The following is a 27,782-nucleotide window of genomic DNA, read 5'->3' on the forward strand; positions in this document are numbered from 1 at the left end:
CTGGTGGGTCTCGCGCGCCTCTTTCCTATTCCTCCTGGCAGCCAATAACAGGGCGGTTTCGTTCTCCTTTCTGCCAATCGGGGCGCGGTTTGTTGCTGGCTGAAAGAAGCCCTCCGTGCGCGCGCTTGCCCGTTAGGGAGCTGGGTTCCTTGGCGTGGGGCAGGCGAGTCCTCCTCCTCCGCTCTCTCCTCCCTCTCTTTTCTCCTCCACCCCTTTTCCCTCTCCCCCCGCTTTGTTGGTGCCTCTCCCGGGAGGGTGGCGGTGGCGGTGGTGGCCGGCGGCGATGCCTGAATTCCTGGCGGATCCGTCGGTGCTGACCAAGGAGAAGCTGAAGAGCGAGCTAATCGCGAACAATGTGAGCCTGCCGGGCGGCGAGCAGCGCAAGGACGTGTATGTGCAGCTCTACCTGCAGCACCTCACCGCCCGCAACCCGCCCGCCGCCGCGCAACCCGACTTCTCCAGTGACGAGGAGCGGGAGCCCACGCCTCTCGGCGCCAGGAACCGCGGCGCTGCCGCCGGACGGGTGAGCAGCGCCGTCCCGACCCTGCGCTGGGGTCTCGACCCCCACCCGTGCTCCCTCGGCTTTTCGGCGGCCTCGGGCCCGCTTTCCCGCCCGAACGGGCCTACCCCCCATACCGCCAGTCGGCCGCGGCTCCCCGCGCGTTCTCCGCCGTAGGGCTGGCTCCGCCTCTTCTCCCTCGAGGCGCGGTTTGGCTGAGGGTGCGATCGTACCCGGCGGGAACGGGGTTGGAGGGGCAGGCGCGCGTTGCCAGGAGCCCAACTGGGACCCGCGGGGCTGGAGCCGGCTTCGTCTCCGTGTCGCGAGCAGTGTGTACGCTCCGCAGCGGCAGCGGCTTCGGAATGGTTGGTCCACGGTGGCCGCAGGGCGCGCCCAGCGCGGGGCTCCTCCAGCAGGGGAGGGGCAGGGAGATCGGGCGTGGAGCGTGGGACAAACCCGGACTGTGTGTTGGGAATCCTTTACTGGGGTTTGGCGGGCCGTCTCGAAAGTAAAATACTTGGGTCTTGGAGGACTAGAACAGGAGAAACTGCACGGGGCTGCAGCTTACTTTAGAAACATGATCCCCGGCAGCTGTCTCGGTTGTACTGGAGCAACGTTACTCCGTGTTAATACCTCCAGATGAAAGGGTGAAGCTGTTCCTTCACAGCTTGTTTGTTTTGTTTAATGAAGTGGGGTGTTTAGTGTAAAGAGGGTCTGCTTAATGTTGCTGTCTCGTACATCTAAGCATGTTTTACAGCAGAGTGCCTCTGCTGCACTTTCAGTTGGTTCGTTGTTACTTGCTTTCTTAGATAGACTTTCTTAGACAAACTTTATCATGTAAGGGAAGAGGGAGGGAGCTGATGCCATTTAGAATTTTTTCCTTTGGGAAAATGTGATTTCCTGCTTAATAAGTGATCTGTAAATTTGAATATATTGAATAAGCACTCTTAATTCATAATTCTAAGCTGTCAGGTCTCGCATAAAGGCTTGTTATAACGACTGGCAGCTACCAGAGTTCTAATGTGTGTGATATTATGAGTACTGAGTTGGGTCTGAAATACTGTGTTTCAAAGCTCAGTTGTAAAGAGAATGCAGAGAAACGGACTCCTTTGAAGGTGTTTCACACTTAAACCTTTAAAAAAAAATAACAAAGAGCTCTTGAATTAAGAATATGAAAACCGCAACTAAAAGAGGAAGAGCTTTCCAACCAAATTATGTGCCTATCTTTAACATCTGTCCAGTTCAAATAATTAACTAGCATTCACTGAGAAACTCTACAGTGATCTGACTTAGTGGTTTGCCTATAGCATTTGTGAGGTGCTGTTGAGTAAAGTAGGATGAGCTTGAATCTGATGTGTTTCACGCTTGTAGAAGGAAAGTTTCATAACTGCTGAAGTTCTTAGATCTGATTCTTACTTGTTCTTTCACAGTGCTTAAGCTTAAACAGCTCCAGGTGACTTTTTTTTTAATGTTTACACAATGGGTGGTACTACTTAAACTTCTGTTAACACTGTCTAAAAGGTGCTGTGCTATTTCTGCTAGTCTTGTGTGTTAATATTAGAGCACTCCATCATCATAACTTCTGAAACTTCTGTGAATATTCTAGTGGCAGTTGCTTGGGTTTGGGTCTGTTGTGCCATTTCTCCTACCCATTTCTCCACTTTTATCCCTTCAAGAAAAGCTGGAGAGGCAAAAAAGCTTGCTCTCTACTTTGTGCAGGTAGTTGTGAAACTGCTTGCAGCTTAAGTAGCTGTTGCCCCTGTTAATGCCTTCTGGCACAAGGATGCCTCTCTAATTGGTTCTCCTTCCAGAAAAGTGATATACAGGTCTCCAGAGTGACTTGTCCCCAAAGCTGTTGGAGGAGAAGCAAAGTGAAGGAATTCTGATGTCCAGGGGAGTGTGATTCTGGTACGGGAACAAAGTGGAATAGTTTGATAGGATGGAGAGGACAGGAGGGAAAGTACTCAGACCTCTGAAAGAAGAGAAACTGGAAGGGGCAAAGGGAGAAAGCTGGGGCTGCAGGGTGTTAGGAGAAATAAAAGAAAGGAATTCCATGTTTCCTGTAAGTCACTTAGTAGGCTCCAGAAAGAATTTGATTTGACAACCTCTGTCTCTTACTCCTCAGTGCAACTTAATTGGTTTATCTTAGGTATTGGTTTTATGTGTATATTTAAAAGGAGCAGAAAACAATTAGCATTGGATGCCTAAGGAAATAAAAGTATTTTGTGACATACGCTAGAGTAATAACGTGTATCTTCTGTTACTAGGTTCAGAACTGAGTAACAAAATTGCAATGCTTTATTAGTTCAATTTTTATGTGTATTACAGGTCTTAGAAATTGTAGTATTGGTGTGTGTATGTTGGTTGGGGGGGAGCTTGTAAACCAGCTCTTTGAAACTTGCAGGCAATCTGCTACTTAGTATGTTTCTGGAACACCAAAATACTTGACAATATTACAAAGGTATCTGCTATGGAATTAAAAAATTTTGACTGCTCTATTCAATGTTACCTGTATCACTGTAAAAAATAGACTGTTGCTTAATTTGAAAACAGAAAAAGCCTCTTCAATCCCAGTGACTCAGTCAAGGCTAGTATTAACTTGTATAAACATTTGAAAGAGCATTTACATAGGTTTGCATTTTGGAGGGTTCTGTCCCACTGTGCTTTCTGCTATTCCTTATGTTTTTGTATTTCTTTGGATATAGGTTAATATTCTACAATCCTAAAAAAGCAACAAAAAAAAAATACCCAACCCAGACGAACTGCTCTGGGAGTAAAGACTTATTCTAACTGTTGGAATGAATGAATGAATGAATGGATGTTGGATAGGTAGAGGGAGAGGCAGAAAAAGGCCAGAATCACTCTTGTAGCAGAGAAATGGGTACTTTTGAGTAGAGAAGACCAACTCAAGTGAGATGTGTAATAAGTTTGTGCTTATACCAAGGCAATAGGTGTGAGGGCTTAACTTCCTCTGTGTGTGCCTGCTTGCTTGCAGATGCTTTGGGTGAGCAATCCTCTCTTGCTCAAGTCCTTGGAAGGTGTTGCGATCACAATCAAAAAGTACTCTGTCCTTACTTTATGGGCACAGGTATAAAAGATGTACAAAATATATTTTTTACTAGGCTTTCAATGTGAAAAATATAAAGGGGATGCCATATTGGCCTGAATAAGGGTGGTCTTGGCTTGTCAATCATTGGAGAGTTTACCGTCAGCTAAGCCATCCCCATCTTCCTCTAGGTCAGCTCGGAATTCCCTTTAGCAAGTGCAAAGTTACAGCCCTCTGTGAGCCGGCAGCCAGTTGGGGTTGCAGTGCTCGTGTCTGTGTAGGGGTGATCAGAGCATAGAGCTGCGTGGGAGAGTGGGCGTGGCCTGTTGCTTGGGTGAGGATGGGGCTGGCTGCCAGGGGTTTGCTTCGGGGCTGCCTCCCCATGGCATCCTCTGGGTATGGGGGTTAAGGTGGAGAGGGCGGGTACCCCTATGGTGTTTGAGTTCATACCAATACCTTACTTGAGCTCTAAACTGGCTTACGGATGCTGGGGGGGAAGGGAAGGAAGCACTGTTGTTCTTCAAATGGGTATGAGAAAAAAGTCCGAAGGAGTGCTCTGAACATCTGTGTTACACTCACTAAAGAGACAGTAAAGCTAACCCAGGTCTATTGATATTGACAGTTAATGGTTTGACATTGCCATAGTCCTTAGTAATTTTAAACTGTCTTTGCTGTCGTTTTAGTGTTCTTTTTTCTAAGTTTTAGGCATTTGATAATGCATTTAGGTGCACATTTTCTGTTGATAAAAACTATGCAGCAAGGAGACAAAACCCCGTAGTTTCAATTTGAGTACAGACTCTTAAATCCACCACACTTCTAGGATAGCTCCATCAATACTGCATCCAACCGTAATATGATAGTGGTTTAAAGTTGATATGTATAGTGCTACTGCTGCTGTTTCATTTATTCATATTTCTTACTATTCGTGAGAGTTTATTTTGACCTGTGTGTTCTTTTTTTGGTCCAGTAGTGAATGTACAGACTCCTAAAATGCATGTATAAGTAGATCAAAGCTTATAGGGGTTTTGTTCTCACCATGTTGTTTTCAGGCCCTGAAACTCATGCTTTAGACAAGCAAACTCTTTTGGAAATTAGCTTTTTTTTTTTTTTTTTGGCATCTAAAGTTAAAAATCAGACTATCTTACTATAGGAAGTAACTTTTTATGCTTCATAATGTGATGCAGCAAAATCCTCTCCTATCTCATAAAGTGCAGTTTGCTTTGTAGAAGATGACTTCAAATACAGAAAAGAAAATCACTAAATGAAAGTGAGATTAAATGTTAACCTACATATAGTTCTTATATATACTTATATATATATATAAAAAGAGCTGTCCTGTGAAATATCTGAAAGTATAATTTTAAATATGACCATTTCTTTAGATGGAGTACTTCTCTTTGGGAAAGGGGAGAGGGCTTGCTGCCTACATACTCTTACCAGAAGAAGAAAAGCTTTTAAGATCATGCTTGTTTGGGCCTCAGTCTGACAATACTCTCTGGAGGAGCCAGCTCCTTCATCTCTACTTACATTTTTGAGCAACTTCTTTTCCCTAAGCCTATTTAGTGTAGTGGTATGTGAGGACAGTGGCTGGTGTGAGACACCTCACTTTTTTTTTTTTGTGTGGGGGAGAACTGTCTGCATCTGGATAATCCTGGTCCTGGATGCTCTGGGGTGAATATGAGGACACAGCTCAGAAAAAGTAACTATGAAAAGGCATTTCTGTCTCCTTACAAACATTGGTTTAAAGCTCATGTAAAAAATATCTTGACACTGTTGCCAGACAGGAGAACTTAAAATGTATAGGTTTTTATGACTTGTGTTATTGTAGCATTTAATGTCCTGGAAGAATCTCTTCTGAAACACACCGAGTGATATTTTTGACTTTTAAAGTGATGATTTTAAAAATACCAGTTGGATGTCTCCTTCTCACTTCTGTTAATGAAAGTATAATTGGAGCATCTGGACCTGAAGGACCTGTTTGAAAGATTATATCAGGGACAGGTTTTTTGTTTGCTGTTTTTGTTTGGGTGTTGTGGGTTTGGTGTTTTTTTTTAATGTATTTATTTTTTTATTGTTGTTGTTTGGTTTGGTTTTTTTGTTTGTTCTTTTTTTTTATCACTTGTTTTAATCAAGTAGCCTCAGCTCCTTGAGGTCAGAATGGCGTGGTAGTGATAGTATCTGTAGCTGAGGTAACTATAGTTTCAACCCCTTCCCTATTGGAATAGGGAAGCTAATGGAAAAACTGGTGGTTTATGAAGATAGTGAGCATGGAAAGTGAAACTGTGTGTTTGGGTAGAAGAGGGACTTGTGAAGCATATGTGCTACCTTGTGAAGGAAGAGAATCTATTCAGTGTTTCCTGTGTGGCTGTATCTCTTAATTAATGATGTGCTGTACGAATGTGACCCAGAATACAGATTAACACTTTTGTGGCCTTTTAAATGGCACTCTGTTGTCTGAGTGACAGCTGTGAGCAATAGGGGTGAGGTGGTTGAGTAGTTCCCATTTCAGGGAGAAGTCTTGCCATGCTGTTCTGCACCTTCAGGCTTTCTGCAGTTCTGGAATCATGAACTAGGGAGATGTGCTTGTTAGACATCTAGTGTAGTAATGGTGTTTATATTGAAGCAACAAAATCCTGTTGAAGTTATTTTTGTTTAGCAATGCATGTCCATTGTTCAGCAGGGACATGTACACAAGCCAGATCTCCAGGTCAGCATTCAGTTGATGAGACCATCTGTTATTTTGGTTTCTTAATTAATTTTTTTTTTGTGATTTCCCTCCCCTTTCACTTAGTTTCTCTGTAAGAAGCTCTTCATTATGCAGTACTCATCTGTTTTCAGGGTGGGCACATTATTTTCACTGTGGAGGGGATGGGAGGGTTGAATAGTCCCTGATCTTATAATTTAGAATTGTTACCATACGTAAGCTTGGAAATTTTAGGTCTGGCACTTACTAACTAATGTTAAAAGGTAGAGAATTCATTGTTGTGTGTATGATTATCGCTAAATTACTGCTGCATAATAGCCTTTTCATTGTGTATTTTGTCTGTCCTGTAGCTTTTGGTGAATACTGTCTGGAGGCATTTGAGGTTAAAAAGTTCAGTAGGACTTGTTTTTTAAAAAAATTCTACTGTAGGGAATGTTTGTGTATGATAGAATAAAAAGTGTAAGGGGAATCCTAGAATCGTAGAACAGTTAGGGTTGAAAAGGACCTTAAGATCGTCTAGGTCCAACCCCCCTACCATGGGACACCATGCACTAAACCATATCACCCGAGGCTTGTTCCAACCCGGCTTCGAACATTGCCAGGGATGGAGCATTTACAACATCCTTGGGCAACCTGTTCCAGTGCCTGACCACCCTTGTGGTAAAGAACTTCGTATCTAACCTAACCTTCCTGTTTAAGTTTAAACCTGTTATCCCTTGTCCTGTCGCTACAGTCCCTATTGAAGAGTCCTTCTCCAGCATCCCTGAGTTTCACAGTATAAGCCTTATTTTTGAGACTCGGCATATGCAGCTCCTTGTCTTCCACTCCCCTAAGAGAAATACAGCTGTTTATTACCAGAAAGGATGCTGTATGAACTGGACAACTAAAAAGCATTCCATTGGTGTGATTTGGGCTGTCTGTCCTGGGTTCAGCAGTAGCAGTCATTTTTCTCCTTCTCAGTAGCTGGTACAGTGCTGTGTTTTTGACTTTTGGCCTGGGAACAGTGCTGATAACACCAGTGTTTTTAGTTGCTGCTCAGTAATGTTTACTGTGACCAAGGACTTTCTCAGTCTCATGCTCTGCCAGGGAGGAGGGGAAGTCAAGAGGAAGCAGAGACGGGACACCTGACCCAAACTAACCAAAGAAGTGTTCTATACCACAGCACGTCATACCCACTATATAAACTGGGAGCAGTTACCTGGAAAGGCTAGATCCTTGCTCGGGTAGGGCTGGGTATTGGTCAGCAGGTGGTGAGCAGTTGTATTCTCTTCCCTTATTATTTCCCTTCTCATTATTATTATTGGTGGTAGAAGTAGTGGTTTTGTGTTATACCTTAGTTACTGGACTGCTCTTATCTCAACCTGTGGGAGTTACATTCTTTCAATTCAGCTCCCCATCCCTCCGGGAGCAGGGAGGAGCAAGTGGGGGGAGTGAGCAGGCGTGCTGCATGGCTGACTAGGCTTAAACCATGACACTGTCTTAGCCTGTCCTAATCTCTTTTGGAGAAACAGTAAAGAAGCCCTCAACCTTTCTGCTTCTAGTGAGGAAGCTGCACCTGTTTGGGATTAAAATCATTGATTATTTTAAAGTAGGTGCCATTTAAGTCAGGATTTGGAAATGCTGTGCCCCATATTTGTCTGCTATATTATTTAATAGCTTCTTTAAGATGTTACTTAACACTTGTCTTTGGTGGAGTAGTGCTAGAACCTAGTAAATGTACCTGTATGTTATGCTGGATAAATTAGTCTGTGGTTGTTGGATTTCTATTCAGCAGGAATACAAAAGATAAGGCATGGGGTAGCTTCCAAGTCTGAATTCTCATTGCTTGCATTTTCTGCTCCTTTCATTAGTGTAAGAAGAAGAAAGCTTTTTGCTGTTGAGATATGACGCTGAGAAGATGAACTTCTCTTACGCTCTTGTTTTCCTGTGGTCCTAGAACTGAGGAGGCTGTGTGGAAGTCCTACACTTATAACTCACTTCAGTACTTGTTTGAAGGGCTGGGGTCCTAGTTAATCCGGAACTGAGCCTGATAAATGGCAATTTGGTGGTGGTATCTCTTTGATGTGAACAAATCTCTCTCAAGTGAATTATGTAGCTCCTCTTCCATCTTCTGTTTTCTAGAAGATGGCAATGGTTAGAAATATTTTGTTGTTGTTTGTTTTAATGCTGCTAGCTCTGGTTGGAATTAGAAGATCTTCAGGTGAGGATTTATTGGTCTGGGCATAGTGTTGCAGGAATACTTACGTCACATACAAAGTGGTCAGCTGCCTTGCCTTACTTTGGCAAAGCCTAGTGGTTGCCACCATTTCATTTTGGGCACTTCAGCTCTGCAACATGGTAAGAGAACTTTAATTTTCCCTGTGGTCACCAGGCCAGGAAAATGTGGGGTGTTGGTGGTGTGGTTTATTTTTTTGTTGTTGTTTCTTTTTTTTTTTTGTGGGTTTGGGTTGTTTGGTGGTTTTGGTTGTTTCGTTTTCTGTTTTGTTTGTTTTTCCTTGCCTTCTATTTGCAATGGTAAATTTTAAAGCTAGTTCTTATCTGTCTCACGCGGTAGTCTCAGGAATAAATTGTGATGGTGAACAGAAAGTGTGGTGGTGCTTTTTACCACAGTAGTGGTAATTAAGACTGATGTTGTGAGGTTAATGCTGTCATACCGCAACCAAGGCATGAGAGGGATTCTTCTGCCTTAGGCTTCTAGGAACTGATCTTATGGTACAGTGAGTGGTTACAGTGGCAGCTTTCTGCTTGTACAGTTGAAGTACTTTGTTTCTGCTTTAAGGAGAATAGGTATTTAAAGTAAAAGTTGAAGGCCTCACATAGCACAAGTAGTTGATTAATCTGGCCATATGATTGAAGAACACAGATTATCTTCAACTTTCATCCCCTCCTTGCCCTTTTTCTCTGCTGAAACTGACTATTCTGATAGTCTCAATGTGTGGTAATGCTGCAGGAAAAAGTAAAATTAATCTTGTAAGAAAACAATAAAGTACCCAAAGATGCTATGAGAGATGCGAGTCTATTTATGTTAAAGGACTGTGTTACTCATTAATTTGATTTAGATTTCTGGTAGTTAAGATTTCTGTAATATGTCTTGTACAATGCTGAATAGTTTTTCTGGTGTATATTGATACAGTTTCTTCTGTGGCCATAAGTGATACAAAGGTGGAGTTATATTAAATTAGGTTTCCAGTTTCTTTGAAATGTTGTTGGAATGGTGATTTTCTGCACCATGGTGGTAGTTTTCTTCTGAAATATGGAAGTAGCATCTTAATTAATCTTCTTGGTGATGTGTGCAAGTTGTCTAAGCAGATCCCAACAAGGAAATCCATTATTTGTTTTGGGATTCTTTTATGGTGTTTGGACAGTTCCGAGTAGTCCAGGGAAAAAAAAAGCGCAGGATATTAAATTCTTGTTAATGTGATGCTGAACTTGTGATACTGTTCTGACTGACACATTCAAAAGTAAATACAAGTCTCATAGCTGCAAGTTCATTGTTTGGGTTTTTTTTTTCTGTGTGTACTACACAAGTAGGCTCAGTTGCTTCAAAAATTAGATTATATGTGGTAATGGAATGACTGATAGAATGCATTGTAAACCTGTCATTAGTCAAATCTGCTGCTTTAATGGCACTATCTCTTCAGATTACTTGGAGTCTACTTTTCAGAATTAGGAAGCAGCATGAGGTTTTGGAGAGTGTTGCTTTTCAGCAGCTGATTTTGATTCATAATTCTGAGATTTTCACAATCCAGGAGTTGGAGGAAAATCTAATTAAGTCGGTATTTTGGAAATCCTCTCATAGACCCTGTTTAGCTTCAAAATATCAAGACACTTCAGGCAAGAACAAGCTTGCATTCAAACCAGTATTGAATTGTCATTAATGGCTAGCAAATATGGGTGACCTGTGTCAGTCATTTTACAATCTTTCGGTGCTGTCTTATGAAATACCACAGAACCCTGTTGATAGTGACTATTACAACATATTTGTATCTGGAGTTTTACTCTTTAAGTACCAGAAAACCCAGATAGGTCATCTGGGCAACCAACATGAGAAAAATACCAAGTGAATAAGTTATATTTGTTTATATCCTATGACTTTGAGACAAAAAATTACTTATTTCAAAGTAGTATCAAGGCTCTTCTTAGTTGTGAGCAAGTAAATCCTAAGCGTGTTTTTTTCTTCTCACTCTCTTGCAAATCTTAGAGCTTGAAATACCTCTTGTTAGGACCAAAGGCTTCTGAAGTTGAACAAATATTATGAACACTCTGTTTGGATATAGGGGAAACTGCTAATTTAGGAGTAGCATCTTGGCAGATTATTTTGATAACCATCTGTATGTGGTGGTGGTGTGTTGCCACCTGTTCAAGTAGTGTTGCCAGAGTTGGGTTTAGGATCTGTTAGAGCTACAGTAGCAGAGGCCTAGGCAGACAGGATTTTGAAAATTTGAGGGTGTTTCTGGTTTTGCCTTTCCTGCACTTCCTTTGTAACCATAATGTAATCTTACAGAGAATACCAGGATAAGTGGGAATGAGGATTTTAGGAACTTGGTTGAGAGGGTGTAGCTACTTTTTCCATGCCATTGGAGGAACAAGTGTTGACCTGTGAGGTAGAAGAAGAATGTGAAGAAATGCCCATGGAACAAAAATGGGCATTTTAGTGTTGTGATGGTAGAAGCTAGAAGCTTACCTCTCCAGTCATAGGAAAGAAATCCTCTCCTGTTGTATACTTGAACTTCAAATTAAAATGCAGGATTGGAATAATAACTAAGGGTTTGTGTATTGTTGTTTAGTGGTGTTTTTTGTGTGTGTGTGTGGTTTTTTTTTTGGTGGGTTTTTTTTTTTCTAAACTGTAGCAGGGGCTTGTAATAGGTATGTCCTTATATAAGTAGGAAGCTTGTGCACGTTTGCTTAGGCGGTGTAAATGTTTAAAGTGTTTCACATAGGCTTTGGTAGTGGTTAATGTAATTACTTTTTATGGTTTTGTATATTTAGGACTCTCCTGTCTTCCTGTTCCCTTAGAAGAAAACAATGTGTCCTATATTAGCTGGAAACACTCTGTCACTTGTTTCTTCCTTGCACACTCACAGAAGGCCACAAAGAAAACTGACAAACCCAGGCCAGAGGAGAAGGATGACCTAGACGTAACAGAGATGAGTAATGAAGATCTTCAAGAGCAACTTGTGAAGTATGGACTAAATCCTGGCCCAATTGTTGGTAGGTCAAGTGGTGCTAGCAGATGTTGATCTGTTCAACATATTTCCCAGTAAATCTCAGTTCTGCGTCTTCTAAGCTTATCTGATACAGTTACTTAAGTTTAATACCAATACTGTTGCAGTCCTGCTTTCCACTTAAGATGTTTTCATTGAACTATTTACATTGAGAAGACTTGAAACATTTAATTGTAGGCAAGTCTGCAGTTCATTCCTCCTCCCAGAAATATTCCAGCTTCTGTTCCAAAGCTGTGTAACTCTTAGTTAACTTAATTACCCCAGTGCTGAAGTTTTTCTGATAACAGAGGTGGAGATCTGCAGCCTGCTAAAAAAGAAAATAAATCTTACTTAATAACCTTATAGTATTGAGAGCAGCATGAGAATGTGGAACTTCACCCATCCCTAGAGCATTTCCTACTTTCTGCATTGTGTAGTAATGTTTTCTTCTGCTATTTTTTCTCTTTTTTTTTTTCCTCCCCCCCTCCTTGAAACTAATGTTCTGTCTTGCATGATAACCTACATCAGAACTTCTTATCCCAGCTTAATCCCTTGCCTTGGGCACTCATCTGTGATGTGGGATCAAAGCTCCTTACCTTTCAGATTGTTCACTAGCTTAATGGCAAGGGAATTCCACAACCCTTTTAAAAAAAAAGGGGGGGGGGGGGGGAGTAAAGGCTGCTGTAACATGCTGAGCCTCCTGTGGATGTTCTTGGGATCCTGGGTGAATGGAAATGACAGTGGTAGAGCCTGGAATTGTGTGTGTATTTTAAGTCTTATGCATAATACTATGTTAGCTGTTACTGCATGCCTTCCCATTCAATTTATTCCTCTTGGATAGCACTCAAATCTTCTGAAAATTTGAGTACACACAGAGTCCACTGGAAAGATGTTAAAATTTTAAGTAAAAGCTTTGTTCTTGGAGGGCATGGATTCTGTTTCTTGTAGTCTGCCTCTTCCTCTTGCCTGAAGCCTTCTTCTGTTAGGCTTTTCTGCAGCTAACATCTCAGGCAAGAGTCACCTTTATAGATTATTGCCAGCATGGTCCTGACATGGAAGTATATGCTAAACTTGATACGTTTTAATCTTAAACAGCTCTCAGATCAAGTGAGCCAACCTGATGGCTAGATGCAGCAAACAGGAAGTTCTGTTGCTGTTAATTGCATCATCTGTGGTGCTTACTTGGCTTAATTTGGCAAAAGGAAAAGGTTAAACTAAGGGGAAAGGGGCATTAATTACAGGGTAAAATAATTTGGAGGATAATAGTGGAATATGCATGGAAACCGTTGTCCTTGCAGTGTCATTCCCACAATTTTTTATATTTGTTTGTGAGAGCATAACCACTTGTGTATTACAACATATGAAATAAAATATCTAAGGAGCAGGTAAGTTCCCTTTACATAGGTAAATGCTTGTAACTTTCAGTGTACTAACAGGTCTAAGTTTATCTTAACAATTCTCTTAAACCAAAAAGCTAGAAGCTTAGAGATAGCGTTATCTACCCAGAGGTATATGCTTTTCGCCATACAGACTGATCAGAAATACAAAGCCTTGTGCTTTCAAAGATCCCAAAGGAATACATAACACCCAGGTTCTTGCAGTCAAGTCAGGAAAGATGATAAACTATCTTTAGCATATATCCTTTCTTGTTTATAGCTACTACTAGGAAACTTTATGAGAAAAAACTGTTGAAACTGATGGAGCAAGACCCAGAACCAAAGGCACCTGTACCTCTCCCAGCGATTTCTTCAGCTACAGAGAATACTAGGCAGAATGGAAGTAATGATTCTGACCAGTACAGTGACAGTGAAGAAGGTAAGATTTAAGTGGAACTTGGTTATGAACTATTCAAATTATACATCAATAATACTTGCAGTAGAAGAAATATCTAAAGAGGGCATGACCCTGCTGTTAGGTGAGGCTTACTGCTGTAGACCACTTGAGTCATGTAATTAATCACGCAGTACTAGCACAGTGATCGAGTTCTGGAAAAGGAAACTTCTGCTACTAAACTGTTCCCTTCTGTCCATTTTCTGTGGATTGGAGCCTGTAAATCTGATGGGGAGGAGAACTGCATAGTAATTGTTCTAGTGTCCTTTGCACTTCATCATTAAATGCAGTTTTGTCTTAAGGTGCTCTCAGTAGCTATTTACTATTGGATAGTATATGAATGTGTATTAAATTTCTGTACTTTTTTGTTTTAATGTCTGTCATGTACAACTCAATCCCTTTTATGCTCTGTTTGTTATGGGCTTAGTTTGTGGTGGGTTGGTTGATCTTGGATGCGTTTTTTGTGATTTTAATACTAAGTTTATATGAAAAAGGTATAGGGGTGGGGGAAATGGAACTTAAACTCCACACCATCATGCTTCTTATATAAAAACAGGTTTTAAAGAGTGTATTGAATGGAATGTTAGAAGATGCTTATTTCATGTGGTTTGTTTTTGGGGGTGTTGGGTTTTTTGTTGTTTCTACAGAACTTCTATGGAGACAGGACAGAAGGGGTTGAAATACAACTAGGAACTCAATGGATTTCTCTTGTGTATTTGGGCTTGGTTTTGAACTTAGCCCTTGCCCTTTCAAAGCAGGGAGAGATGTTAAAGATTTATTTATTTATTTTTAGCACAGCTGAGAGCCCAGTCACAGCTGACGGCCTTCTCCTTCTACTTACACATGCTTTATCTAATTACCAAGTTCAAACACTGGGGATGGGGGGTGAGGGGAACACGGCATAGATACACAAAAAACCAAGCCAGAACCAACCAAACACTTCCTCCCTGTCAAAAATTAAACAGAACTTTTCTATAAATAGACTCTAGATATGTTGGTATATTAGAATTTTAGAAAGGGGTGGTAATAATACATCCTGTTACTGGTAAGATGACTGCTAACCACTTGCCCTTCTGCATCAAAAATGAGCTTTATATAAAAGGACCTGTTTTAAAGGAAATAAAAACTACCAACCTAAATTATGTTGAAAAGCTTCAATACCCTTACTACAATTAATAGTATAATGGTATTTTGGTTAAAGTATTTGCAGCTTGATACCAGTTTGTAAATGGAACTGCTGGATTGGCCAAAGCTTATCTGAAATGTAACTTTTTATAACAAAACTGAAGTACTTGGGTCAGTGTTTTAAATTATTTTTAATAATTTCAATGTCAAATGTCTCTTCTACATTCAGTGAACAAACTTACCTCTTCCTCAAGCTTTTTAGGAAAGTGGTAACTCATAAAAGAGTTATGTTGCTTCTTAAAATTTATTTTATTGAAATAAAATTGGTTTAAACTAGTACAACAACCAGTAGAAACTAATTATATTAAAATTGATTACAGATCCGAAGACTGAACTGAGGCTTGAGAAGAGAGAACCATTGAAAGCCAGGACAAAGACTCCAGTAGCACTCAGACAAAGAAGAGTTGTTGAACACAACCAGGTATGTTTAATTTAGTGGTGTCTGGAACAGCTACTAACTGCAGGTGACATGCTCAATAAACACCTTAATGCTTTTAACATAATCACATTTGACTTAGTATGCTCTGCTGTTTTTTGAAAGTTCTTCCAGAAAGCCTATTCTAGTGCAGCATAAAAATCTTGTGAGGTGACTGTAGCTGCTGGGTTTAGCCTGCCCGATAATGTTCAAAATTATGTTCTACTAAAAGCTGTGCTACCGTAGGTGGCCAGTCAGACAAACCTCCTTGAAAAAAATAATAGGCAACCATAACATGCAAAAGAAAAGTTTAGAAAAAGGTTAGTTTTGGCTTTTTCTTTTTTTAAATGTATGTATATGTATTTAAAAAAATCATTTATATCTGTCTGGTTTGATATCTATACATATATGTATGCATTTTAAATACATCTGTTTAATGTTTCTAATACATGAAGTAAGGTACTTCCGTATATGCCTATATATAGAAGCATGTGTATGTGTGTATACACATGCATTAGCTATCTGTTTTTTTTCCTCAGCTGTGCTTGTGGCAGCAGTACTAGTGTAGCTATTAATTGTTGGAAAGCTTCTCCTAAGAAGAATAATAATAACAAGTTTAAACCTCACTGTATGTGCCAACTGTCCTTATGAATAATACTAGTTCTGTTGTGGTGAAAAAGGAATTTTACAGAAGTACCTCAGGTTTTCAAACTGTTGGCTGAATACTGAATTTGGTAGTTGGTGACTGGTGTGTTCTTGTGATATGACAGTGTCACTAAACGCCCTGTTCCTCAGCTTAGGTTACCTAGGATCTTTACAGTTTTACTCATCTGACCAGTAAGTAGTGGAATTGTGCTGCAGTAGAAGGCTTGTCTAGAAAACATTTAGTGACTCAAAATTTTACCTGTTAATAGCTTGATGTATTTTAGCAGAACAGTGATTTTCCTCACTACTTTATTCTAAATGCCAGATGCTTCCTTTTTAGATACTGTGTTTGTATGTATAAGCATGCTTTTGCTATTGGATGTCTCTTAAAGCAGGTAGTATGTTGTGGTGTGAGCTTGGGTAATGGAGTGCAGTTACAGAGATCTGTAACTAGTTCTCATTAATTGGATTTTTAGGGTACAAGCTGAACAGGTCTTACCTCTATGAATCAAAGCACACAGTTCAGCACACAAAATATTACTTAATTTATTCAGGCAATTTCTGCTCATGATGGTCTTTAGAATAGGCATCTGAATCTTGTATTTTAAGGATTACTCTTCTAAATCTCTGTTCACGCAGAAGTCCCTGCCAGCCTCAGTGTAACACAGGTATTTAATTTAGCTGTCAACAAAGAAATCTTCCTAGTCTTCAGGAACCTACTTACAGAATAAAAGGGAAGGGATAGTTACGTATTTTTGTGAAATTTTCTAATGATGAGTGCCTTCTTAAGTTTTTGTCATCTAATTTCACTGTAATAACATGAGGTCATTAATGTGTTTTATCCTGCAATTTATTACATGTGCAGTATTTTAGTTACCAGAAGTTAATAGAAGGAGTATCATTTCATTAGTGAAAAAAAATCTTAATTTCACAATTATGCCCAATTCTTCAGGAACTCTTAAACGTAGCTTGTCAAACCCTTCACCTTTCAACGAACCAAGCAAACAAGAAAATAAAAGTGACTAACAAAGAATTACATCTGCCTGAAGCCAAGAACAACTTAATGCTTTTGGTTAGCAAATGCATAATGCCTCAGTGTCCAGCTGGATACCAGTAACAGGTGGTGTCCATCAGTGATCAGTGTTGGAACCAGTCTTGTTCAACATCTTTGTTGGTGACATGGGCAGTGGGATTGAGTGCACCCTCAGCAAGTTTGCCAATGACACCAAGCTGTGTGGTTTGGTTGATACACTGGAAGGAAGGAATGCCATCCAGAGGGACCTTGACAGTGAGGTGGGCTGATGCCAACCTTATGAAGTTTAACCATGCCAAGTGCAAGGTCCTACACCTTTGTCAGAGCAATCCCAGGCACAGCTACAGGTTGGGCAGAGAAGAGATTCAGAGCAGCCCTGCAGAGAAGGACTTGGGGGTGTTGATTGATGAGAAACTCAACATGAGCTGGCTTCAGTGTGCGCTTGCAGCCCAGAAAGCCAACCGTATCCTGGGCTGCATCAAAAGGAGCATGACCAGCATGTTGAAGGAGGTTATCCTGCCCCTGTACTCTGCTCTCCCGAGACTTCACTTGGAGCACTGTGTACAGTTCTGATGTCTTCAACATAAGAAGGACATGGAACTGTTGGAACAAGTCCAGAGGAGGGCCACGAGGATGATCAAGGGGCTGCAGTGCCTCCTGTGTGAAGACAGGCTGAGAAAGTTGGGGCTGCTCAGCCTGGAGAAGAGAAGGCTGTATGGAGACCTCATAGCAGCCTTCCAGTATCTGAAGGGTGCCTATAGGGGTGCTGGGGATGGAGTCTTCATTAGGGACTGTAGTGATAGGACAAGGGGTAACGGGTTAAAACTTAAACAGGGGAAGTTTAGACTCAGTATAAAGAAGCTCTTTATTGTGAGGGTCGTGAGGCACTGGAATGGGTTGCCCAAGGAGTCTGTGAATGCACCATCCCTGGCGGTGTTCAAGGCCAGGTTGGACAAAGCCTTGGGTGAGATGGTTTAGTGTGGGGTGTCCTTGCCCATGGCAGGCAGGTTGGAACTAGATGATCTTAAGGTCCTTTCCAGCCCCAACTGCTCTATGATTCTGTGATATGCTTAGAATAAAAGTGGAAGGTTTGGTTTGGTTTTTGTATTTTATTTTTTTTCCAGGTCTGAGATTATGTCAAGTGACCATACTTATTCTGCAGAGTTATGTGCAACTGTCATGGTCTGTGTGGCATTGGCTCAAAGATTATGAATCTCTGAAGGGCAGTGGGGCTGAATTGGTGGGTAGTGTGTGAGCAGACTTACCACTTCTTCTAGGTCCTGTGCAGCACTAGGCTTAGTCTGGATGTATAGACCTGAAAAGGTTGTCATTTGGCATGGGTGGATGTTGCTGTTCCCTTGAGAAATGAGTGCAAATAGATAGTCTTTAAGCCAACTGTTGCAAAATAAATGGGGCGAGGAGGTTAGCAGGCTTATGGGCCCTATCACTTAGTTAACAGGGGAGGGCTAGATGAATCTGAGCTTGGCTGTTTGTGTGTAATTGCATCCTCATAGTGAACTGAAAAAGCTGGAAGAAAACCCTTATTTGAACTTCCACTTGGGTAGGTGAACATAGATTTAGAGCTCCAAAGTGAGCCTAAGGCCTCATAGTAAGTACACTGGACAGAAAGAGACAGGCTAAATAATGTATATGTTACAAAGTCTTAACAGTGTAGAACTAGTCTTTCTACTTGAGAGTTAGTGTAGTGACATTTTGCGATGTTGTGTTCCCCTACTTCTCCCTTGAGTTTTTTACTTTCTGTATATCTGGGCTTCTTAAAAATAAGCAGCAGTGCAGCTGCTGTGATAACTGAAGTAAACTCATCTGTGGCTTCGCTGCTTCAGTAATGCAACAGTTAAAAGCACAGGCTGAATAGTACTTGTGTACCACATCATTGTAATTTTCTGTGGTTATACACAGGGTGTCGGCGTACCTAAACACAAATGTTATATTCTAATAGGGTTTATTTAGTTTCAGATATTTGTGGAATAAGCAGGCAAGGCCTACTCAATTGACACTGAGGATAAGTATAACTGTAGGCAACAACTTTTTTAAATTGTCTGTTGAATATTCTCTGCTGAAGCCTGGATGGGGTTTATGCAGTAGAAATTTTTTTCCCATAGACTTTTCATGTAAGAGAAAAAAACTTTCAAATTTGGTACTTAAAACACATGATTGATAACAATCTGAAGAACTAAGGAGAAACATTTATTTACTGAAGTGCTTCCAACTTCCACTAGAAGTAGTTTTTCGTCAGACAGCCTGGACCAGGGGAGCTCTCCATTAGTAGTATGAGGGAGTTGCTCTACTGCTTTATTAACTGGAATGTGTTTGAGTGGAACTATTCTGAATTTCATGTTTTAGTTAAGGCTTTTCAAGAATGCCTCTCAAATAGAAGAAGTGGGGAGGTGAGGTGAGGTGGGGAGCCATGACTGAAGGCTGCAAGTTCAGCTTTTCTTAATAAGGAAGTGAAGCCAGTGTTTGGTGACTGTATAAAGAGGGGTTGGAAGATCCTGCTTAAATTGAAAAGAATATCAGAGGCTTAGGTTGAAATCTGTAGTTCTGTGTAAACATCTGTTTGGACTTGATCATTTGGCTTTCAAAGTACTTTAGTGACTGAAGTGAAACACTTGTGCTCCCTCTGCTGGATATGTAGCAGCTGTAGTACAGAACTTGGGACTCCTAAAGCTCTCGGCTTCTAATTTCACAGTAGTAACGCTGAAGATACAAGTGGTGAATGGATGGAGGATGTTGTTAACTTTTTATTTTGTTGTTGCTTTTGTGTTGTGTTTTGTTGTGGAGGTTTTTTTTTTGGCTTCCCCCCCCCCCCCCCCGTAAATCCTTTTCAGCCTGCTCTTGGCTTTTTTATTTTGGGGCTAGTATTGTTCCAGCGATACTTGCTGTTATAACTGTAATTAACAGTTGCACCAGTCTGTATAACTTCCATCAGCGCTGGATGTAACTTCTAAAAACTTAGTAGTACATCAATGCATGAGGTGTTAATGGGCAAATACCTTGGATGAGCAAAGTGGGGTTTTTTATATTTTTATTTTTAAATTTAACCAAATACAAAGGGAAGTCTTGGGTATAATTTAGAAGAAGCAGGCCCTTTTCTCCCTTTCCCTCCAGGTCTATGTTTGGAATTTGCTTTGAGGAAGATTTTTTTTTTTTTCTTTTAGCATAAAACGTCCACTACAGCATAGGGAATGATCTGTGTTTCTTAATGGCTATAGAAGTTTGGCACTTCATGTTGTTACTTAGATTGGTAAAGATCTGTGTCAGGCTTACTTGTTTAAACCTACTGTTACATGAAAATTGATATGTGGGTGGCTGTTCCTAGACCATTCCCACCTCTGCTTGAGAGAATAGACCACTATGTGAGTAGAGAACATGGTGATGCTTTCTGCTTATGCTCACAGATATTTTTTTTTTTTTGTGTAGGCAGGTAATACAATGGTCCTTAAAGCTGGCATACTTTTTGCCTATGACTTGATGTAACTACTTGTAGGGAGCATTAGTTCATTTTCTGTTGTAGTAAGTAAATTTTTTACTGTCAGGCATTATCTTGTCAGTTCTGTATTTCAACAATAATGTGCTCTAATATAAGTATTGTGGTCGATACTACTAGTCTAGCTAGATGATAATTACTGAATATATTAGGATCCAGATAAGTTTTGGATTGTAGACACTGCTTCTGGAATATGCATGCTATTCTGGCTTTTGGTTGTGGGTATCCAATTTTGAGAGATGGCTTTCATGTATTTGATCATGTGTTTGATGCTTGAATAGACCTATTCTCAAGATGGAGTTACTGAGACTGTCTGGACAAGTGGATCTTCAAAAAGTGGACCTCTGCAGGCATTTTCTAGGGAGTCTACAAGAGTGTCAAGAAGAACACCAAGGAAAAGGGTGATGATAGGCTTCTTATAATAGACAAGCTCTTTTTTTTTTTTTCTCACTTTTAGGGTCTCAGTGGTAATTTTATTCAATTGTTTTCTTTTGTTTGTTTTAAACAAACAGGTGGAAGCTACAGCACAGTTGCCTGTAGATGATGCTGTAATATCAGAGAGTACTCCCATAGCTGAAACTATTTTGACTGCAAGCAACGAGACCCTAGTAAATATGCTTAGTAAATATGTTCAATAAATCATGCAAGTCGTATTCTTCTGTAATATATCTTTACTGATGGAATCGTTCTGTTTTGAACAGACAGGCTGTTTCAAGGGAAGGAAGACTATTCAAAGACTATGTTCTTTGAAACCATATTCAGTGTTTGTATTAGTACCTATGCTGTTCACTTTGAGATGGGACTGGGTAAACCCCTAGATCCTATCGTCTTTTTGTGGGGAGGGTTGAAAAGAGCCACTTTCAAAGCTTAGATCCTTTAAGTACATGCAGAATATCAGCTTTTAAATTTGGCTTTTCTTGTGAACTAAATAGCTGTATTTCTAAATGGCTTAAAAGAAAGTACTTGGAATGATAAGCAATGTGTTTCCTGTGCTTATTTCAAAGTATTTGTTACATAACCTTCTTGAGTTAACTGCTAATGTGCATATATTCAATGCACATAAAGGTTTTGTTGCTTGGTTCTGCCACCTTCCCCCCCCTCTTTCATTTTGTATTTTGGCTGATTCTGAGTTTGAACAATTTTGAATCTTGGCAGGTTGGCAATAGGGTGACTGGAAATTACAAGCATGCATCTCCTACGCTGTCAATCAGTGAACTCTCAGACATGCCCAGAAGAACACCAAAGAAACCATTGATGACAGCTGAAGTAAATAAATTAAAACTTAGATTGCTCTTGCTTACTCTCTGTGATCAAGATTCTAGTGTGTATGTGCTTACTTCTTAGTACAGAAGGGGTAGAGGACATCATTGTCCAGATGTTACTAGTCAAAATAGTAGTGTCACTGGCATAAAAATAAGTGTATATTCTCTCTTTTATCTTCCCCTTTCAGATTTGGGGGGCGTAGGGGTATGTGTGTGTGTGTAAATCCTACTTTTTTTTCCTAAGCTAAATATGTTCTGGTGTTTTATTTCTTCTTGTGCTGCTGTTCTGATGAAAATGTAGATTTTTTGTTTTTCCTTAAATCCTTTGAATAGCTCAAAGATAGAGCAGTATTGGTTTATCTACTTTTGATCTTGTTAAATCAGCCTATCCTGAAAAGCCTTAATGTGCTTTAATTTAGGGCCTCAAATAGTAGGATTACTTTAGCCCAAAAGCCTAAATTTAAAAAGCATCTGTAGATTCCTATCAGTTATCAAGAAAGAAAATAATTCTTTGACTAGATTAACTGTAAATCTGTCAAAATTATATTCTCGGAGAACTGTCTAAAGCACTTGCAAGTATGTGTAACTGTTTTAACATAGTACTGTAATATTGTGTACTTTTACATTACAAGATAATGTTTGGCTGAAATTAAATGGAGTTCATTGCTTCATGTAGTTACTGCAGATAAAACTTGTGTTAACATTTGTGAAGCCTATTCTCAATGGGTCTGAAATTTATGAAATGGGGCTGCTTTATTTGTAGTGTAACTGGAATGTAGAATTAGTTGCCAGATAGAAGCTTGTGGGAAAACTGGATGTTGTCTTTAAAGCTTTAGTTTTGGGTTTTTTTTCTTCAGTTAGTATTTTACTATACTGTGGCATTGTTTATTACAGCAAGAAGAGACAGATTGCCTACATCAGTACTTTTTAAATCATGTTGGCCACAACCAATCCTGTGATCTGATCAACACAGCCATGATAGAGGTGATGGTTAAGTTTTTTTGATCATCTACATCACTGGCTGGCAGGTGTATTGTATTTATATGGCATATTTTTTATTTTAAAGGAAACTGAGGAGAGGACTGAATGCTTTAAGACACCAAAAGTGACCAGACAGCTGCCACTAACAAAGGTTAAACTAACTTCTAGAACCCAAGTAGTAAATTTCTTTAATGCCACTGGGTGACTCAGTCTTAAAAATTGCACATGGTTATGGTCACTGAGATAGCTATGCAGGAGCTTTTTGCTTTGCAGTCTTACTAGGTTTATAACTGTTTTTGATTTCCTAGGTGCTGGAGAGAACTCATACAGAAGAACGAAGAGTAGAAAGGGATATTCTCAAGGAAATGTTCCCTTATGAAGTATCAACACCTACAGGAATTAGGTATTTCAAAGGTTTATGTGGAGCTTGTTTCTCAGTTTTGTAATCCTATTTAAGATGATAAGTGTTCTCTGATTATATTAGTAGGTTTCTGAGGAACAACACTTTTTGTGCTGTCTCAGTAACAGTTGAGATGACCAGCTCTTCTGTTCTATATACATAGTTCTGTTAGGCAAAACAGCCATTTCTTTATTTAAATTGAGGGTGGGAGAACAGGGTAATATTCTAAGAGGAATTATTATTGGAACTTCTGGATGCTGCGAGTTAGATACAAAGGGCTTATCTGTGTAGCTTAAAATATCTAAGCTTTCTGTTAGATACAGCTGCTGTAGGCCTGCTGTTAAATGAAAGATTTCCCAGCATATATGTGAGCTTTCTTTCTGAAAGCCAAAAAGAATTTTCAGATACCCTATTTTTTTCCTCTGAGTAGCAGTCCTGTTCTAGTCAGAGATTAATCTTAGCATGAATAAGGACAGCATCTAAGAAGGGCTGTTACATTTTTCTTTGCAACTTCATATTTAACTAAAAACTTAAACAACCTTCTGGATAATTAAGCCATTCACCAAACTTTGTCCTGTTAGAGAATGAGAAAATTTCCCAATGTTAAGATGTGAAGTCAATTCTTGTGTTTCCAATATGTTAATTATAGCTTCAATTTAAACTGCAATTGCATGAAGTCTTACCATAAGGAGAACATATGGTAACCGCTACTACTACTGTGGTGTATTCTCTCACCACTCACCTTTGCTCTTGTTTTGAGGTCTGTCAGTTGTGTTAAATCTATACCACTTAATAAAAATCATGCATTGTATGCCATGCATACAGGGTGAGGCAATCCTGCCTGTGGCAGGGGGAGCTGGAATTAGATGACCTTAAAGTCCTTTCCAACCCTAACTATTCTATGACATGGCAGTGTAGCTGGATTTTTTTAACCCTTACTGCTTTGTCTTCTGGCTAAGCTGTCAAATACATATTTTAAAGGCCAAGGCAATCTTGGATTTAGAAATCCCAGTGGAGCTGCATAAGTTATCACTAAAGATGTAAAAGAGGCACACTTTCTAGAGCTTTATTGCCAGTTATGATCCATTGATTACATGGACAGGATGAAGTGCCATTTCAGTTTTTTTTTAAGGGGTGTGTATTTAAACACTGAATGACTAAGGCAGTCATTCAGTGTTCATCCTAGTAATGGTAGACGTGTTAGTTTGCAACAAATGCTTCAGGTACTGCATTCACTAGGAATATTTTTTAGTTCTTTCATTATAATAAAACTTGTGTTTACCTTAGATTGCTCTTTGAAATATGTGATATTTTATGGTTTGGGGGGGTTTCTATTAACAGTGCTAGCTGCCGTAAACCCATCAAAGGAGCTGCTAGCCGGCCTATAGAGCACAGTGACTTCAGAATGGAGGAATGTTTCTCTAAGTATGCTCCAAAATACGGTACCTCAACTGACATCAAGTTGGAGAAACCACCAACAAAAAAACGCTCCATTCCCCTGTGGATAAAAGTTCTTCTCTTTGTTGTCATTTCGGTCTTCTTGTTTTCAGTTTATCAGTCAATGGAAACTAATCAAGGAAATCCTTTCTCTAAGTATCTGAGTATTAACCATCAGGGTGGTGCCAAATGAGTATCTTTCTGAAAGGCACACCCAATTTGATCTCCTATTTTTAATTGTAGAGAACTCTTCTGCCCTCTCATCGGCTCAAGGACTTCTTACAAATAATGTGATTGGAACATGATAAATTGGATAAAGGAAGAAAGTTAATATTAAATGGACATCGGTCACTTTCTGGATTTGGACTAGTAGGAGATCACTGCCATAGGAGTAACATTTTTTTAAATCTTTGAACTTTTTGTAGGCTTTATTTTTTTAATGTGGACATCCTTTAAATTCATTTTTGAGAAAATGTATATTTGTTTTTGCAAGAACTTGGAAGCTGAGAAGGGCAAAAATGTAGTAAAATGTGAAGCTGTGTTTTTAAAGCTTTTCCTTTGTACAGAAAAGAGGTTGTACTTCTGTCTCTATTGTGGAGGAAGATTTTAGCACAGGTGATAAAGGGAAATGCATTTTTCTATGCATTTTTTCAGTAGCCATGTAACTGAACTTGATCCCTTTTAGGATGTAGGGAGAGTATGACAACCTTTTCTGTAGATTACTGTAACTTTTTAGTAAATGTAACTGTAAACCTGTTTGCATTTCTGTAAAAGTCTTAGTATCATATTAATAACTCCGTTTAAGTGTAACTTCATTTAAATGTATCCCTTTGTTTTAGTGCTTACAGTGTTGTAGGAGCTGAATACAAACCTAATTGGCAAGAGATGTCTTAGAGGAACTTATTTATTAGGAATATGCGTGGAAAATAAAATTTGCATCAATATAATTTACTACTAAAATACTTTTTTGGGTCAGAGTTGTTATCTGAAGTAGTCTAATTTTTGATGTTAGCAGTGGTCCTTTTTTTTTTTTTTTAAGCGAGGTCTTTCCAACACAGCTTTTGATTATCTTTAAATATTCATGTAGAGAAGTATTCTCAAAGTGTGAAAATTCCGTATGAAGTTTTATTCTTGTATGAAGAGGGCATTGCTGCATTTTCTGCTACAGTTTCATCTTCTGAGGTGAGATTTACTACTTTCATGCAATTGAATATTTTTCTCAGTGGAAGCATGCTGAAACACTCTATATTGTGTAACTTAGTTGAGCAGGCAGCTGAATTCACTACTACCAATGAAGAGTGATAAGCAACAATTTTTCAAAGTGAATGTATACATTTTTGGTGTGCTTAAATCTGCAGCATCCAGATGTTCAGTCTTACTGCTTGGTACAAAATCGCAATAAATCTCACTAATTCTTAAAGTGCTACTTATAAAACGCTGAGAACATTAATTAATAGTCATTATCTTTTTACTCTAGGTACAATTATTGCATAGGCTATAGCTATGGAGAAGCTTTACTTTCTGTGAACTTTGGGACAAACATGGTAATTTGTAGCAAAGCAATAGTTTTTGGGGGTTTATTTCTGTTAAGATTAATTTTTGTTTTTCCTTTTAATCTGCCTTTCTAGTAATCCAAATAGCTAAACTTGTGTCCATCCTATAGAAAACTGTAACATAAGACATTCACTTCTGGTGTCAAAATGCAGAAAAATAAAAATGATTTTAATGTGTGTGGATTTTCCTTATCAAAATAAATTCATTGCTGAAAAGCAGCAAAAGAAAGATAGCTGATGTATCAGAGGTGTCATTTTGTGCTGCTGAAGTCATCCATCTTTAAAAAAAATAAAAATCTGATAGTAAAACCAGAGCAGTTCATGTCAGCATTTGGTGGGAGGTATATCATCATACTTGCACTATAGTAGTAGTGCAACCATAATCTTTTAGGCCTATGTTAGGCCTTTAAGTTGGATGGGGGGAATAGCTAATCTTCATTTGCTTTTCAGTACTTAAGGAACTTCCTTCTCACTTTAAATTATTTTTCACCCCACTTTGCTATGTGTTTTAACATGAAATATGTCTTTCTCTTCTAGTTACATGAAATAATTTCAGTTGACCTCCTTCAGGGATACTGTTAGCATAAAAAAACCACAAACCCAAACACACCCCAAACTGAACTGCAGTGCAATCGAATGTTGTCATTCTTTCATTTATGCAGTGTTTTGGAGAATCCTCTCAACTTCAGTGTTACTTCACAGAAGGTAAAGACTTTTCTACATAAGTTCTCAAAGTAACTTACATGTAGCTCGGTTGTAGTTGGAAGATGTTGGAAGCTTCTTGTGCTTGAGGCATTTAATGGTGTGAGATAGCTCTGAGAATAATCTCTTCCTTCTTTATTCCCTCTTTTCCTTCCTCTGTGAGCCCCAAGTACAGATTTACTAGCATTACTAAAGCTATTGATGTAGTTTATAAGAAAAACACGTAGTAATAATGCTACTAGCTTGAATAGTTGCATGTGCATAAAGCTGCCTAAATACTGCTAAGTAAGTTACACTTAAGTATACTGCAGTCTTTGTATTGAAGTGTAGAAACAATGGGAACTGGTGTTCATTTTTTTTTTTTTTTTTAATCTGACTTTTGTTCCATTAGTTTATCTTGACTTTTAGACAGAGACAGGTTAAACTTTCACAACCACAGAATAGAGCCATTTTACAGACTGGTATTAGTATCCAAATTCCAGATGCAAAAATTAGTTGAGTTCTGATGTGGTAAAAGTTGCTTAAGTCCCTTTTAGTGCAACAACTACAAAAAGACTGGAAAAATGGCTGTGTAAGTTAATAGGCATGACAATATTGGGGGGTTTGGTGAGTTTTATTCTCATGACTGGTCATAGTGCTTAGAATACTGTGCTGAAAACATACCTTGATTTGCTTGTCTGAGTTACAGCTAACACAGAGCTCGTGTTTTTCCCTTTAAATTGTGCATTAATCTTGTAGCATGTGCCCAGTTTGGCGTCTGGTATCAGGCTGTGAATGGCTAGGGGGTATCACTTGTAGTGTTGAGACTTACTGTGGCACCTGATCCATGGTGAGGCTGTGAGAGCTTACCTACTGTCTGAGACAAGATCTTAAATTCTGTGTTTTGAAACTGATTTTTATGTGAAGGAAACTGTTCTCCAAGTAGACTTTCTAGCACCATGCTCCCTACTGCCCTACAGAAGCTTTCAGGTCCCTCATAGACTTGATCTATGTATGTTTCAGTTTGTTTCTTGTGGCACAACTTAGGAAAACCCTTCATGGTATTAAAATCTGGAGTTCCTGTTAATTGCCTTCTCAGATGGTTCTGTGGACAAAATACTGTTTGTTTGTTGTGGATTTGTATTTGGGGGATTTTTTTTTTTTTTTTAGTTTTTTTATTTTTTTTTTAAAGGCCATTAACTGGTTTGTGCAGAGTTAAAGTACAGCTGAGTACCAAAATAATGCCTTTAATTAATACAAGCTCCAAAAAGAGGCTGTTCAGCTGAGAATTATGAATAAAGCTTGTAAAATTGTGTGGCATGTCTTCTACATAGTATATTTTTGGCTTGCTTTGAAGTTGCATATTGGGCTGATAAGCTTTTTTTTCTTTTTTTTTTTT

At 39.3% G+C, this 27,782-nt stretch overlaps 1 protein-coding gene across 5 annotated transcripts; it reads left to right on the forward strand.

The window, feature by feature from the left end:
* The first annotated feature begins 134 nt into the window (after positions 1–134).
* On the forward strand, positions 135–25,933 carry TMPO (thymopoietin). Of its 5 annotated transcripts, XM_057425201.1 has the most exons (11): positions 135–523; positions 11,334–11,460; positions 13,110–13,268; positions 14,789–14,889; positions 20,351–20,470; positions 20,582–20,677; positions 21,225–21,335; positions 22,226–22,315; positions 22,398–22,463; positions 22,621–22,715; positions 24,054–25,933. In XM_057425201.1, the coding sequence occupies exons 1-11, from the start codon at positions 284–286 to the stop codon at positions 24,340–24,342; spliced, it is 1,494 nt and encodes a 497-aa protein (XP_057281184.1). In that variant the 5' UTR covers positions 135–283; the 3' UTR covers positions 24,343–25,933. The 5 variants fall into 5 exon arrangements, with proteins under 5 accessions (XP_057281184.1, XP_057281191.1, XP_057281199.1 ...); XM_057425208.1 differs by lacking the exon at positions 20,351–20,470; XM_057425216.1 differs by lacking the exons at positions 22,226–22,315; positions 22,398–22,463 and having other exon boundaries at positions 136–523.
* Positions 25,934–27,782: the final 1,849 nt, after the last annotated feature.

The sequence above is a fragment of the Pezoporus wallicus genome, unplaced genomic scaffold (genome assembly GCF_028554395.1).
Source record: "Pezoporus wallicus isolate ANWC-B61680 ecotype Strahan unplaced genomic scaffold, APGP_CSIRO_Pwel_v1 scaffold_3294, whole genome shotgun sequence".
NCBI classification, from domain to species: Eukaryota; Metazoa; Chordata; class Aves; order Psittaciformes; family Psittacidae; genus Pezoporus; species Pezoporus wallicus.